General features: G+C 44.7%; 1 protein-coding gene across 1 annotated transcript; it reads left to right on the top strand.

The window, feature by feature from the left end:
• Window positions 1–2,726: 2,726 nt before the first annotated feature.
• Window positions 2,727–15,821, top strand: LOC101914689 (myeloperoxidase). The gene is made up of 12 exons (XM_027784757.2): window positions 2,727–2,823; window positions 3,421–3,514; window positions 4,381–4,556; window positions 5,175–5,298; window positions 7,198–7,327; window positions 7,917–8,117; window positions 8,217–8,532; window positions 9,704–9,864; window positions 10,234–10,486; window positions 11,878–12,048; window positions 12,887–13,124; window positions 13,641–15,821. Exons 1-12 carry the CDS (start codon window positions 2,727–2,729, stop codon window positions 13,891–13,893), a joined length of 2,214 nt encoding a protein of 737 aa, XP_027640558.2. The 3' UTR covers window positions 13,894–15,821.
• The last annotated feature ends 945 nt before the right edge of the window (window positions 15,822–16,766 follow it).

Here is a 16,766-nt window from a genome sequence, read left to right as displayed (position 1 = left end):
AGGAATCTGCTGCTTGGTTGGCTAATTAACGGATAATTAATGCCCTGGCTGCCCAGATGTCTTGTATGCTTTGCTGAATGAGCACCAGCCTTGGTGGGCAGGATACCCTGGTTTCTCTTGAAGGTCAAAAAATTGCACCAAAGCACCATGAATCCTAACTGGAGGTGACATGGGACAGCTTGCCTGTGGACACGTGAAAGCCCTGAGTACTGCACTTACACCCAGGCCTGAGTAATTGGTAGGACATATGTAATGTTAATGCAACATTTGCATGGCAGGTGACTCCAATTGTAGGAGCAGCATGGGCCGACCTGCAAATGACGGCACGCACCCTCGAAGGCAGGGGTTGTCCCTCTACCAAGGGCATCTGGGGATTACCAGACTGTCACTGAGGCACTAATGCAATTGCAATGATACATGGAAAATACAAAAGAAATAGAAAACCCACCCTTCAGGTACCTGGATTTCTGCTTATCTGCATTTTGTGGGCAGAAAGCTGGATGGACCAGGTAGAGCACCTGCCAGGGTGATCAGAGTCCCTCTGGGACCAGGGCCCACCTTCTGCTTTGGGTTTTGAATTTCTCTATAGGGCAGAAATACTGACACTGTATTTTCAGCTTCTGAAAATACAGAAAATTCTGAAAACCTGACCTTCACAAATATTTTTCTTTTTTCAGATTTAAAATGACACAGGTTTGTTAGCTCTCCTCTCTCATATATTCTTTTTATTTATCTTGGCTTAATAAGAACTGTGAAAATATTTAAACAGTAAACCTAATCCTGTGACATTTACGTGGATGATTGTCAGTAAGAATTCAGCATTGTCTTTTGTGATCAGCCTGACTGATGTTCAAAGAATTACGTCTGTGACCTTCCCATTTCTCCACTGAACTACGGCCCTTTTTCCTACCATATAGCTGTTGTAATCTGCATTGAAGTGCTTGGCTGGCCCAACAACTTGTTCCTTTCCAGATGCTTCAGGATAGAATCTCCCATTTGGCAGCTCTGGTCTGTTCTTATTTGCACAGATACAACCTAGTGATGGTCCATATTACTATGCATATGATCTTACTGGAGAAATTTTGAGCTTGCTCAGTGTGAATGTCTTCTTTGTCCAACCTTTGTCATCCACAATGATCAGCAGTTACTTTACATGCATTTCCAAATCACACTTTAATTATACAAACCATCTCACTAAGCAATTTTAAATGGGACACGACTTTGGTTTTCCTGGATACAGGTTTTGGCAGGTCCACCACTCAGACATGCTGTGTACTCCACAAATACACAAATATACACAAAGTATACTCCTCAGTACACTCCACAACTGCATATTGGTAAAACGACACATTTCTGACTTCCCAAACCATCAGAGACGTCAACCAACAGGGAAAAAAAAGCCAGATTCCACCATCATCTTTTACCTAATCTCTTTCATTTGCAGAAAAGATATGTGTGCCTTTATTCTTTATTCCTGTTCACTGGTTTGCCAAAAAGGAAGTCAACATGCACTCAGAAGGAATGGAGAAGTGTGCACTTTTCTGTTTAATCCAGCACAATGAGCCAGCAGAAATTTCCTCTTGGCTCAGTCTGGTCCCAGTTTCTCCCTTTTTGTCCCCACCCAGGTCAGACCTGGCTCATTTCTGCCCTGGTCCAGGTGCTATAAAGGATGGGCTTGCTCCTGAGTCCTACTAGCTCTGCAGAAATGACAGGTAAGATCAGTGCTTTTTAATTTTATATCTGTATTTGACTGATTTGGTATTTCTGGTGTGTGTATTGGCATGTTCCCCCCCAGGAGATGAGGAGACGGAGTAGAGCGTTAGGAGGTTGGTGGTCCTTTGTACTTACTTCTCCCCCCCCCCCCCCCCCCCCCCCCCGTATGTGGAATACATTTATTTTGAGAAGCAAGAAAAGGCAGCTTTTCTGCCTCATGTACTGATACCCTACAATATAAGATTACAAGGAATAAGTGGCCTTCAATCCCTGTGTAGATGTCTGAAGAATTTCCACAGATGGTAAATGTAACATAACCTGCCCTACTGTGAGAAGTTTGATAGTTTTTCCAAATTTTCTGTTTTTCCTGTTCTAAACAGTTAAAATGTTGACTAAATTACTTAAAATATATCTTTTTGTAACTTTTTGGTGAAAGGTCTCCTTTCAGGGAAAGCACTGTGCTGTTGTATATGATGCTGATAGGAACAGATAGCACACATTTCTAGTGCTGATGCGAAAAAGGCATAGAGACAAGTTTCAGGGAGCATCAAGAAGGCTAATAGAGGTGATTGAAGGCTGGAGGACTGGTGCTAGATGTAGCAGCTTGTCTTGCTCAGTAACAGGACGGGAGGGCAGGGAGGGATGTGTGAGGTTTAACCTCCTTTACATAAGCCATCTGAGAAGGACCTTCCCGAAGGCAGGACACCAGGACTCTGCCCTCTCCTAATGCACCTTCCCAGTAGTCCCCATCACTGAAGCGTGGACGCTACTTGGCTATCTCCTCCTTGGCAGTTACTCAGCCCCGTTTACTGCATGTCCCATGCCACAGGGATGCCCCATGCCACATGCCCTGCATCTTGCCAACACCTAGAGGCCTTGCCAGCCAGAGTCCCACTTACAGACCTGGTCAGCGGGCTGCTGTGTTTTATTCCTGGATCCTGCAAGAAATATTCAAACCAAACCTGTCAATCTCTTCTGATGTTTCAGTGAAGCCCTGCCCATTCAGAAGGTTTATGTTGCATTTCTCTCTAGGCATAAAACCAAGAATTACTCTCTTAGGATCTATCATCACTCTCTGCCTAGTCGGGGCAATGGATTCCTCATTAAATAGTAAGTTTCTGCTTCTCCTTCAGCTGCTACTGTTTTTGAAAGGGTGTGAGCCAAAACTCACTCTTGAGATCCTAATTAGATAGAGCTTCAATATAAATTTGAAATATCCTGTAGCTTCACCCACTAACAATGAAGTTAATACCTAAGAAACTTGACTAAGGAAATTGCTTATTCAACCAACAGGTCTTCCAAGCATGTGGTCATTATTTTATGGTGGGGAAACTGGGTCAGAGATCCTGTGTTTGGGTGCTTCTGTGCATTTCCCTTCTTACAGGGAAGAATAGCTTCAAAAAGAAGCATGAAAATTAACTCCCTAAAAGCCTCCCAAAGCCATCAGAGCCAATTCTATGAAATGGACGATAAGCTACTCTTTTACAGTCAGTTCTCATCCTGTGACTTTCAGGACCTCAGCAATGGGATGAAGCAGATGAGCAAGAGAAACACAGATAAAGGTGCCCAGGTAGCACCAAACACACAGTGGAAACTGAGTGTAAAGCTAACCAGTGCACCCCAGCACCCAGCGATGGGTGGGAAGTGTAGCTCCTGGTGTACGTTGCAAAGTATCCTCAATTTCTGCTTTTTCTTCTTTTTTAGTAGAGGAATCAGAGGTGCTATCAGATTCATTTCTTCTGAGCAGCATTAATGAAGCCAGGCAGCTGGTAGACACAGCATATTTACATGCTCGACAAAGGTAAGTCCTTTTTGCATGAGGGCCTCGACATCATAAGCAACAAAAGAAAATATATGGTGTTTCTTCTGTTTTCCAATGCATATTTATTATGGAGATGCCTTCATTCAAGGGCTCTGCCTGTCATAGCTGGAGAGATCCATTTGCCCAAGTCTGGTTGGATTCTAGCATCTCATCTCAGTCCTAGGGCCACCCTTCATCACCCTTCAGAACCCATTGCCTCCTCTCCACCCTGCACACCCCTCAGCAGTCCATACTGGTACGGGCACACTGGACACGTGTGAAGTCCTCTCCTGGCTGCCGAAGTTCTGCCCTGCTTTGGAAGGACCACAGCTGTGCAGACGAGCACCCTGTCACAAATAAGTCTTGGTGGAAGCCAGGCCCCAGGTATCTCTCCCCGGGATATGGCCCCAAAAGGCTGGTTCCAGGCAGCAGGATGCTTTGGGAAGGGGTCTCTCTCCACCCAACCTGCAGAAGGTTTTTCATTTGTGCAAGAAAGAGCCATAGGACTGGGAAAAGATGCAACGACCAAGGTTGTCTCTCTCTTCGTAGAATATATCTTGTGACATACTAAGTGTAAAATTTTATCCAGTCACTGAATACCCAGTTTTCCATTGATTTAGCTTTTCACATCATATTACAAGATTTATTGTGACAAGGACATAATGCAGACTTGAAGTAGGGGATCACAATGATTTGTTTGCCAAAATCTGAGATGATGTGCAAAGCTGATGAGCAGCCAGCTTGTCCTAGGTGAGCAGAGCCTGCCTGGGACCCAGCAGTGCTGTCATGTCTAAGTACACCCAGCATACCTGGCAGAGGAGATCTGATTGCAGAGAAGGTGCTTCATGGGACTTTTTTATCTTCAGCTTAAAGAGAAAACTAGAGGAAAAGTTTGCCAACCCAATGGATTTCCTGAAGCACTTAAAGGACCCAATAGGAAGAACCAGGTCTGCAGTTCGTGCTGCCGATTACTTGGAAACTACTTTGAAACTCCTCAAAATAAGGCTGCATATCTCTGGGAAATGGAGATTCAATGTTACAGGTAATGTGGTTCAGACCAGAATGTCTTACAAAATGCTAAGAGCAGAAAACCTGTCACAACAGGTGACAGAGAGCCGCTCTGCCACGATGCAAATAGCTGGTAGTAAAACCCCTCCCCACAACAGCCCCAGGTGAATAGACTTTAAGCATGCTCAGAGGCAGACCAGACCATCTGGTATTTTATTCATCATCTTTGGCAGTTTGATGAGAAAAACAGCTTAACAGTAAGTGTGATAAACCTGAGACAAAATGTGCTGAATGCCAGGAGGCTCTGACCACTGAGACAGAAGCTCACCTTCCACTTCTGGTCCTCACACCCACCTGCCCAGGTTGTAATACACTGCGTGATCGTAATTTTATTCCCAGTTTAGGGCAAAATGTTGTTGCTGATGATTCTCCCCCATGTTCCCTTGGAAAGTTGTTCCATGCCATCCCAGTTTCCCTAGTGCAGAGGTGAGAGCTGATCCACAGATGGCCTTAGGCACCAAATAAACAGTTCGAACTCAGATGTTATATATACACGGCTCGGACTCAGCTGACTCAAGCATTGATCTAGAATAATAAGAAGCTGAAATAAAAAAGTAAAAGAAGATGTTATTTTGCATGGTTTCTCTTACAGACCTACTGGACAGAAAACAGAAGGAGGTGATTTCCAAAGAAACTGGCTGTGACTATCAAATTCGTTCCATTAAATGCCCAAAGCATGATATTTACCGGACCATTACGGGGGAGTGTAACAACAGGTAGGATTTGTGTGCACAGGGAGAGTCTCAAGTCTGTACTTTGACCCTGGGTAGACAGCTTAAGGTAATTTGTGTAAGGACCTTTCAACAGGGCAAGAAGAGTGAAATGCTCCTTTCAGTGGTGCCTGTAACAGATGTTTCTTTTCTATCTATGCCTGGCAGGAAAAACTTTATTGAAACGTTCTTTTTTTTGTCATTTCTTGAAACTTTTGGATTTGAGCCCATTGTTCTCCACATGTTGCTTTGGATGAAGGAAGGGACTTCTTGGGGTGGGGAGAGGTGAAAAGTTGAGGAAAGCGGATTTTGGGGCTATGACACCCAGCCTCTCACTCAGCTTGAGGCTCCAGGAAGTCACCCCTCCACTCTTCCGTAGCATGGATAATACTAATTTCCACAGGTTGGTTCCTATAAAAATATTCAGCTCTCATCATATCTGTGTGGCTACTGTTGATGCGTAAGGATGGGAAGTAACTAAGACTTTAATTATTAGATCTTCTAGCTTTGTGTATTGTGTAACCTTAATCTGAAGATGTGAGCTCTTTGGCTTTTTGCACATAGCTTCCCTCTGGTTTAAACCTGGGATCAAACATTTATTCATTTATTTCCTTGTTATCTTTTTTTTTTTTTTTTTTTTTTTTTACCAGAAGATAGCAAAATTTCTAGCCTAATATTTGGAAGTCAAGGCTTGTTGTCCTGTTCTGCCACAGATTTGCTGCCTGGTGTGCTAACTCCAGCCCCTAGGTCTGAGTGGGGCTTGCATCTGATGTGCATCTGGCGTGAAACAGATGTGCCAGATGTGAAGACATAGCACAACTCTGCATCACACGTGCAGGGAGCTCACACTCACGGTGCTAGTGTTACAGTCAGTCTGCACCCTCAGACCCAGAGCCTTCAGCTCCCTGGGGACAGCAGTGCCCATGCTGACTTTTAGGCTCAGAGTAGGGCTGTCCTTGGGCTTGCTAATTTAGTGGGCTGCCAGGGAGATAACAAGGCACTCAGAAGCAAGGGGACTTTGTCATACGTTAACATTTTTCTAAGGATCTTGCTCAGCTTGAGATGCCCACCGTGAGTTAGCACTTGGATATTTTGCAAAAATCCGCCTGCAGGGACAGTAATAGCAATCAAAACAAGAATCGTGGCTGTACTGGGCTCTCAATATTTGATGGAATTGCTTTAGCTATGGTGTGGCAATTGGTCTAGGGCACGCTCTTCTTTCACAGCACACAGCTGTACATTTTGGGTATACTACTCCTTTTTCAGTGTAGGCAGTTACTACACAGGTTTTGTGGATTGAAGAGTTTAAAAACAGAGCTGGTGCACAGCAGCAGCTGATATTCAGTTTCCCCAAAACAACTTGTATTTCTGTGTCCTTAGGGCTCAATCAGCATTATTGTTCTTCTGAAACAAATGTTGCTGAGTTTACCGATTCAAATTCTTCTGAGCAGTGTGAGGCAAGATAACAAGCGGGCTCAGCTGCAGATTGCATTTTGAGAGGTTCTGTGTTGGACATGGGGAAAAACTTCCTGAAGGGGTAGCACTGGCACGGTCTGCAGGGAGGTGGAGGATCTTCATCCTTGGAAGCTTCCAGCCCTCAGCTGGGCAAAGGCACGGCCACCCTGATCACAGGTGATGGCCCTCCTGTGAGACTGATTTTGTGTGCAGCAGCAGACACAGAGGTGTAACACAGATAATGGCACAAGGAATCTTAATGTCAAAAAAAGTTCATTTTCCTCGGTAGTAATAATCTTGGTATTATTTACTTCTCAGTGTTTTCTGGCTATCACCTCGGTTACCAGACTAATCAGACACATATTAAAGGGCTGCAAAATATTAGTCTGTACAAGCCTGTTTGTTTCTGAAATAATACCAGTGTTTGCTTTTCTTCCTGTGATGCTCCAGAAGGCATTCCCATCTGGGGTCCTCGAACCACGCGTTTGCCCGCTGGCTCCCAGCGTTGTATGAAGATGGAGTGTCAGTTCCCAGAGGGGCGAGTGAAGGAAAGCTGTACAATGGGTTTCCACTCCCGCTGGTGAGAACTGTTCTCTTGTCCAGATAACAGCAGTGGACGCTGCATCCATCAGAAATGTAAACAGTGGCAACATTGAGACTGTACATTGCTTGATCCCTTCCTCTGATTTCAGCTGCTGATTTGAGGCTTGTTTAGCTATGACTTGGAGTGATGCTTTTGTTGGAGACAGACAAGAGCACAAAGGTTGTGAATACTTCACTGAGTAAAGCATGGACCACATAACGTTTTCAGAAATATGCATCCCCAGGTTTGACACGGGCAGCACCACAGTGTGCTCAGATACACCAGGATGTTTACACAAACGATAAGGCTTGGGTGTTCCACAGCTATCTTCTTGACTTTCTGGTGGTGTGCACATACATCAGTTCCAGCTGTAAAAGGCTTTCCATGAAGCTTGGCTGAATGACTGTGGAGTCAAGAGGGTGTTACTTATCACATCTGTTTTAATAAAGATGGGGCATGGCATGTTTAATGCCATAATTAACTTTTATGAGCTTATCTAAGATGCATGATCTCATGGTGGGTGCTATACTGAGGTAAATTCACCATGGTAGAGAGTCACACACATTTGCATTTTGATTTTCTGCAGGTTCGAAAAGTGTCAAATGAAATTGCTTACACAGCCAACGAGAACATCACTCAAGATGAAGAGCTCTCTCTTGTCTTCATGCACTGGGGCCAGTGGGTCAACCACGACATAGACTTGACCCCTGCCAGCGGTGCAGGAGTGAACCCGGAGCTTCACTGTGAGACCCACTGTGCCTTCAAGTCCCCTTGCTTCCCAATTAAGGTACCCTGACTTTCATTCCATCCAACCCATGCTACCTTAAGACAGTACAAGTAAGACCGCATGGCTTTCTGAGGCATTGCGTTTGTTTGTTTGCTTTAGTTTCCCCCTGACGACCCACGGATGCTGAGGTCAAACTCTTGCATGCCGTTCATCCAGTCAGCATCCGTGTGCAATCCCGGGACGTTCACCCGTGAGCAGATCAATGCTGTCAGCTCCTTCCTCGATGCCAGCACGGTGTACGGCAGTGAAGACTCTGTGGCAAAGAGTATTAGAAATCAGACAAACCAGCTAGGTTTGATGGCTGTGAACCAGAATTTTACTGATGCGGGGCTGGAATTATTGCCCTTTGAGAATAAAATGAAAAGTGTTTGTGTTCTCACCAACAAGAGTGCAAACATCCCCTGTTTTAAAGCAGGTAAGGTGTATTTGTGGAATGGTTTTCAGTGGCCCATAAAGTCAAAAAGGATCATTATGGTCAGGGGTCTGATGTCTCTATATTTGTTTGAGGTGCTGCAAGACATGACTGTGTAAGGTGAAGGGCAAGGGATCCTCTGCAAATTTAAAAAGAATAATAATTGAATAATAATTGTTTAATTAAACATGAAAATTATTTTGTTTTGATTTCCCAAAAGAGTTGCAGAAAATCCATCCTCCCTTTAAAAAGTCTTTTCAAAGGTAGGTGAAATTTTCAATAGAATAACCACCAGTGTTTAAAACTTCGCAGTAGCTCCTTCCTCCCTCCACCGAGAATTCACCATTCAGTTTTCAACTCAATCAATATTAACAATTAAATGCTCTTAATCAATTTAGTTAACTCTCCTTGGTATCACATTCTAAATTTTTAGTATTTCAAATATTGCAACCTACATCAGAAGAGAAGCCTAGAAGTTTGTCTGAAATTTAAACACACTGATGACTCAAACCAGATCTTATTAAAATAGGAGTGAACCATCATAGGCACAACACTGAAAAAAAAAAATTATAGATGTGAAGCTTACGAAATCAGTCATAAGAATATAGTATTCCCACTGCATGTCATTTTCTCATTCCCTGCACAGGAGAAGAGCTCCTTGCTGAGTGAGGAGATGCTCAGTGCTTCTTCCACCAGCTGTCAGAGGGTCTTCACTGCATCCCCTCCAGTTTTCCCTCAGCACCACTGCCAAAGGCACCTTCACAGACCTCTCAGAGGTGTTCAGAACTAGGGGGAACTGAGACAAATTTTCCAAATCAAACATTCACAGCACTGACATAAAAGAAAATCGTATCCTTGAGGTATGAAAGGAAAGCAGACATGATATTTTTCACAGAAATGAGACACTTACAGCTGCTTCACGACGATGTGTAATATAGTTCAAGTTGCCAAAAGCCTCTTCTTCAGTGGTTTTGGCTGAATGGTTTGGATAGAGAATGTTTTGTCTGTGCTGGAAAGAAATACCTGGCATGAATGATGCCTGCTAGGAAGCTTAACCATGAGGACTACTGCCAGTAACACCGACCATCAGCTGGCGCTCACCTGTCCTAGCACAGCAACCTGCTGCTGAAATAAAAAGCAATTTACAAAATTCCTAAAATATTTTCATTTGTAGGTGACAAACGGGTAACTGAAAACCTGGGACTTTCTGCACTGCACACTGTCTTTCTACGAGAGCACAACCGCCTGGTTACAGAGCTGAAGAAATTAAATCCTCACTGGGATGGAGAAAAGCTTTACCAAGAGAGTCGGAAGATTGTCATCGCCATAAACCAGGTACTGCTCGCTGCTCGCTGTTTATCATCCGCATGCTTAGCAGTGGCTTTTCCTCCAGGAAAAGGGGGAAACCCATGCATTGCAGATACAGTGGAGTTATCTGTGGGAGTCAAAAACTGTGAATCAGGATGGTCCATCTGAGACAACAATAATATCCAGAGCTTTTTTATCCATTATTTTACCAATTACTTAATTATGTTTAGTAATTCCAATGTATTATGCTAAACTCATGCCATTACTGCTGCTCTTTTTTCTAAAGATCTTAATGAACTTTGCTACTAGACAGAGTCCGTGTTCATGTTCTGCACTTGACTGATGGCATTTCTCCTACAGCTGCTGACAACTTGCTCTGCTTTTGTGCTTTTTCAGATAATAACATACAGAGATTACCTTCCACTTCTGCTTGCAGAGGAAACCAGCAAGTGGATCCCTTTGTACAGTGGCTACAATGAGACTGTGGATCCTAGAGTTTCAAATGTTTTTTCCCTGGCTTTCCGATTTGGTCATACGTCAGTACAACCTTTTGTATCCCGTTTGAACAACAGTTTTCAGCCTTTGGGTTCGTTCTCCCATGTCCCACTTCATTTGACCTTTTGTGCTACGTGGAGAATTATAAAGGAAGGTAAGAACGTGGGGCAGCCAGCAGCGCTGGTCTGGTCCTGAAGCAGGGGATGAGGTGGAGGTCTGCTGGTAAGACACATGAGCCTAGACTCCAAAAACTACTTTAGCTCCACTTTTTTAACTGGCCTCACACAAATTACGGTGCCATTTAACTTGGAAGGTGGTCATCACGTGTCTACCCATGGGGCTGCAGGCAATTTGGCGGTCTGCTAAGTGTGGGGCAGCAGGACAGTCCTGCAGATTTGTCACCAGACACAGCCTAACACTGGTTCTGCATTGTACCCAGGCAAAATGTGTGCACAGTTGTTCTCCAGCCATTGAACATTATCAAGCACCAGCTCCCGCAGAAGCAGCCACATTGAAGCAGGATTTTGCATCAGAACATACAGTTCTGTAGCTTCTTTGGCACAGATTTTCAGTGTTGTCTTCCTCAGGCCATGGCATGATAATTGCATTTATATTCTGAACATGTCAGTAAATAACCAAAATAGGTTGTTGTACAACTCTCCGTTCAATGAGACCCGACAGTGTAAGCATTGCTCATTCACTCAAATAGTGCCGCTGCTCAGGCTGTTCCAGGAGGCATGAAACTCATGGTGCCAAATGTTAGTCAATCAAAATCTAAGTCATTCTAAAGCATTATATCCCCCTGTAATCAGTAGGCATCGCCAGAGGGTGATGCATCCAGTTTAACTGAGCTAAGACAGTGCGAACGCTTCCTAGCGGTGGCCATCTCTCTTACGACTCTAAAGGGAGTTGTGGGATCCTGCTCTTACACAGCTGGTGTCTGCAGACATGAGTTTTTCCAAGGAAGACAAATGCTTCTTCTAAAGCGAGTTGTCTAACTAATTATGGAAAACATACCAAAACACACATGCAGCCAGTTTTCCTGAGTTTTACAAATACTGACTTCTTAAAGGCTATGAAAAAGACACAGACAAACAGACATGAATTCATTTGATCATTGCATTTAATGTTTTATTAAATATCTGTCAACTAATAGCTAATTATAAACAAAATAATTTGCAAAACCTAAACCTTGGGCAGAACCCCATGTATCTAGTACCTGCTGGGGACTGGCAGGCTAAGGAGAAGTTCTGCAGAAAGGGACTTGGAGGTCCTGGTGGACAACAAGTGGACTTAGGGCTGCAGAAGGGAAGGCTGAGCATTGAGGAGGGGTGAGAAATCTAGTTACTAAAGGGAGGCCTAATCTGCTGGCCTGTGCAGATATGTACATCCACACCAGATATGTTGAAATGGAAATAACGGAGCTAGGTAAACAGCCCAGGGTGGAAATGACATCTAATGCAGTGCTGTTTCAGCTGCACAGAAGGGACTATCAAAGCTGTGACTTGGTACAAAAAGTCTTTGCTTGATTTACCATGAATGCAGGTGGCATTGACCCACTGATCCGGGGCATGGTAGCTAATCATGCAAAATTGATGAAACAGAATCAACTGCTTGTTGAGGAGCTCCAGAACCACCTTTTTGAACAGACAGAGATAATGGGTCTGGATCTAGCAGCCCTGAACATGCAACGGGGAAGAGACCATGGACTTCCAGGTAAGAGACATAAGCCCAAACGTCCTGTGAACAATACTCTTTCTTTCTTCTGCTGTTTATAGTAGTTCCACAAATGTACTAAGCTTTTTCCATACCAGTGGGAAGATACAGTGCCTTGATTTGAGGGCAAAGGATGGAGATGGAGTCAAGCTCAGGGAAGAAAGAGTCTCTGTATTATAAAGAACTTTTTCTGCAGGATTTAAAACAAGGACACAAGGCTAGGAAAGCAAAGATTATAATTGGATAATGCAATAAAGAGGGGTAGAAACAAAGAGAGAACATGTGGGGTACAGAAGGTACAGATGCAAGCAACCAGGTTCAGCTTTCACCCGGGCTAGAGCAACCATCTGTGCTTTGTTCTCTGCCAATTGATGTTTATTTTGTTTCTTCAGACAGCCCAGAGCTCTGAGCAGAAGTGGCTTGCACCCACAGGTATGATTGCCCCCAGGCACTGGAGAAGCAGAGGTGCTCTTGGGTTAAGCAGAATCAAATGTTGCTTTTCTTCTAGGACTTTGGTCCTGGAAATTTTGCCTCCCAAAACTGCAAGGACTGGTGCATTCACCCTCGGCACTGGGTAGCTCTAACCGACAGGATGAGATGAACCTGTGGTCACATGCAAAGGCAACCCGGATTGTTACTTTAGTGTGTGCATATAAAAAGGACCTTTGAAAACATGGCATTTGTGGTGACTATCTAGACAATAATGTCTTCCAGATCCTTTAATGCCATGAGAAGAAGCAGACACTGCTCATGGGCCAAGGGGTCGGTTTAGCTCCTGAGCCGAGGCACATGGTGTGGAGACATGGATGCTGATCAGCTGCTGTTCCTGTTTTTGCAGGTTACAATGCCTGGAGGCGCTTCTGTGGGCTCTCCCAACCTCAAAATGTAGATGAATTGTCTGAAGTGCTAGGCAATTCCAAACTGGCCAAGAAATTCATGGACTTGTATGGGACACCGGACAATATTGACCTCTGGATTGGAGCAATCGCAGAGCCCTTTGCTCCCCATGGCAGAGTTGGACCCCTCCTGGCCTGCATCATTGGCACCCAATTCAGGAACCTGCGTGATGGGGACAGGTAGGTAACCGAGAGCAAACCTTCCCTATGGCATTTATTATGGGAAAAATGCCAACATTTCATGTGACATGCTAACCCAGCCCATCTCCAACACGTCAGTGAGTGCTCCCAGCAAAGCTCACACCTTGATTTCAGCCCAGTTGCTGAAGGACTCTGCAGCCCATTCCTACAGACCCATGTGGTTGAGGAGCACGAGCTCCAGACCGTGGGTGATTTGCAGCAGCCTCTGCCTGAGGTGGGATTTGCTCTCAGGGTACAAAAGGGGAGGGTCAGTCACTGCATCCCAGCAGCCTGGTGATGCTGTGTGGAAGAGGCAGCCTCTCTGCTGCAGATGAGTGGCAGAATCCAGACCTGGCTGCACTGGAGACACCTCTTTCCAAAGGGGTGTGCCTGCTGCCTGAGGAATCGAGGTGGATCTGGCAGAGGCTCACCTTAGTCAGACCCCCATCTTGGCAAAAAACGAGCACCAAATGCCTTCAAGGAGACTGTAAGCTCCTTCTGAAAAAATCATTGCAGATTCTGGTGGGAGAAACCAGGAGTTTTCACTCAGCAGCAGTTGCATGCACTGAGAAACATCTCACTGCCAATGGTGATCTGTGATAATACTCGTATCAAAAAGATACCCAGGGATGTGTTCAAGGTCAACAGTTATCCTGAGAACTTCGTTGACTGCCATGAGATCGACACACTGGACCTCTCACCCTGGAAAGATGAGCCTGAGAGTGGCGCAAAAGGTACACAGTTGTCTGAGGTCTGTCACAAATCATAAATGCCCTACAAGGTCAGACTCTTCTGTGCTTAAAGAAGTAAAAGAATTAAATTCATCACAGTGACTCTGCCCCCCAAAAGACCTTGACCATCTATTCAGCCCCACTCAGACACCGCTGGAGGCAGAGGTGGTGTTAGCCTAGTCTCTGTGCAATCCATCACCTCAATCATCCTTGACTAGCCTGCCTCTTCCTCTTCAACTAGATGGGAAATCCCTGAAAATCCAGTCTGTTCTGGCCCTTGCAAATGTGTCCTTCTCTAACCACCTTATTCCAGGGCAGCTGGAGACTTAATTCACAGGGAGGGTGTCCATGAATAAATCAATTAGAAATAGCCAGCCTCTTCCAAACTCTTACTCTGTTGCTCCAAGCCCCTGCTCTCCCCTTGCCTTTCCTAAATCTTCAAAGCATTTTAAGGTATATCTGGAACTGTTTTGACACTGTATGGCCTGATACACCAGCAGTTTAACACACACAGCCAGAGTTTACAACTCTTGAAAGACATTAAACCAGTGTCTTCATGTAAGAGATGTGGACACTAGCTGTGTCCTCCTAGTGACACACTTTTGGCATGGGCTATCCCAGTTGAAAATGATGTGGAGAGAACAGAGACTTGTAGAAGACAGGTATGACATGAGCAGAATGGACTGGATTGGATTTTTTCCTTCTGGCAACCCATTTACAGAGAATCACAATACCTGGGGATCACCCACTCTGTCCTTCTGCAAGGCACAGGCCACAAAGCATCTCGTGAAGTTCCTGTATTGAGTTTGATTAACTGTACTTGAGAGAGACACTGTTAAGTCATTTGCACTTGATGCAAAGGCTAAATTACAGTGACTTCACCCCATTCTTTAGGATCCAAGTCCAGCAGATGCTCACCTTCTCTCTCAACAATAGAGACTTCCTGATTTCTTTTATTAACTTAGTCTTATGGTCACTTAAATTTACTGAGCCACTTCCCATGGCTCTTTTATCACCAGGCTGTGGGGCAGCTGCACTGTGACTGCATAACCTAGAGAGAGTGAAATTCCAGGGTGTTAAAAAGCAGCTGCTGAAAGTTTAACCTTTTTGAGTGTCAAGAAATTGCCCCAGAAACACTCATCCAAAGGGATGCCTGATACTGGGTCTCCAGAGGTACCTTTTGATAGGGCTGGAGGCACCGCAGTGTCTCAGAGGTACAAGGATACAGGGATGAGCTGGTATGCAATTACCCATTCACCACTGCCTATCTTAAGCTATGGAGTCAAATAAAACTGTAGGGAGAAATACTGTGCTCAGGAAAGACTTTCTGCCACTCACTCAGTAGCTTTTTCTGCTTCATTGACAGTTTCCAATCCTGCTCATCAGACCAGCACTGGAAACTCCTAACGGTGGCAGTGAGCTGCTCTTGGGAAACTGCTGCCTGTACATCAGGCTCAGCTGACTGCTGTTGACTGAACCTCAGCACATGATTTCCCAGAGAGGAGCTGAAGACTATGTCTGCTGGTTTATTTGCTGTACTGTGATTTTTTCTGTAATTTATTTGTGAAAGCTTCCAGTAATGTAAGTCTTCAGATAGAAGGGTGATTGCATTTTATTGTCTGTTGTCCTAAAAAAAAAGTGTTTAGAGGTGTGCAAGGCTTGGTTAGGTGCTGGATGCTTTATAACTCTCTAAAGGCACAATCGAGACAAATTTTTTTACTTACTGTCCTGAATGGGTGTCAAATCTGGAAGCTGGTGTGCTTGAATTTCAAAATCAAATTCCTTATCCTTTGTACCTGCTCAGAAATTAGCAAGTTCATGTAAACTTTATCAAAACTTTCCTTATCTCCTTGTTTTGCACAAGAGCATAAACTGCTCAGGCTGTTTCTAATTAGCAGTGCGATTTCAGTCTTTGAAGAGCCTGGAGAATGGCAGCTGCATCTTGAAGCCTATAAACGTCTTTTATTTAAATGCTTTATTAAATTTATTTAAATGTTTTATTAAACACCAAACATGTGCGTTTGGGTGTGCTGAGCAGTAATAAAATACATTGTATACACGCATCTACGTTTGCCATCAATCTTGGTATGTCAAACATGTCCAAAACTTTCTTTGGCTATGGTTCATAGCTAAACATACCAGCATAAAAAAGCAAACCATAAGATGGCTGGTATGTAAACCACAAGCACTAGGGCTAAAAATTAATCACCTGGCTGGTAGGATAGCTCCCAAGACCCTATTAAGTCAATGAATACCAAACACGTAAAATCCATGTTAAGTTTCCATGTTTCCTTGGCACAACTGGAAGGGAAGGAGGGTGTTGGGAGCAAGAAGGTGGCAGCCTAAGGTAGAGTCATGAGTGAAGCTTGTAGGTGCAGCAGGCACCTCTCTGATGAGGATTAATGAAGGAGATGCTTGGTAAGATCCCATGGCTACAGACAGCACTGGCACTACGCACTTGGCCACAGCGGTATGCCAGCAAGGCATGCCCGACTCAGCCCAGTGCCCCACGCTGCCTACCCACGGCGGGGGCTGCAGGGGACCCACGGGGCTGCCAAGGCCCCGCGTAAGCCATGGAGCTTGGGGACTGTGCTGCTCCATGAGCCCCTGGCATGTGGGGAGTGGGGAAAGGCTGTGGTGACCCTGGGCAGAGGAAGGCAAGATGTCACCCTCTGACACACAGAAGACAGGGCAAAGCCAGGCAGTATTCAGAAGTCAGGAGCTGCAGCTCCCAGAGCGCATTTGAGTTGCAAAACACATAGATTGTGTTACAAACCATGAGGTTACTAGGGCACAGCAAGGATACTAAGCAACACATTTTTACTTTTGCCTCTGGCTTCTGAGTCCCCAGGCATGCTCGCCTCACACTTTCAAGATCTGCCCAGCCACTGCAAACAAGACCATGCTTTGC

This window comes from Falco peregrinus, chromosome 2 (assembly GCF_023634155.1).
Source record: "Falco peregrinus isolate bFalPer1 chromosome 2, bFalPer1.pri, whole genome shotgun sequence".
NCBI classification, from domain to species: domain Eukaryota; kingdom Metazoa; phylum Chordata; class Aves; order Falconiformes; family Falconidae; genus Falco; species Falco peregrinus.
The sequence above is the reverse complement of the archived record's forward strand: the minus strand, read 5'-3'. Positions and strand labels throughout refer to the sequence as shown.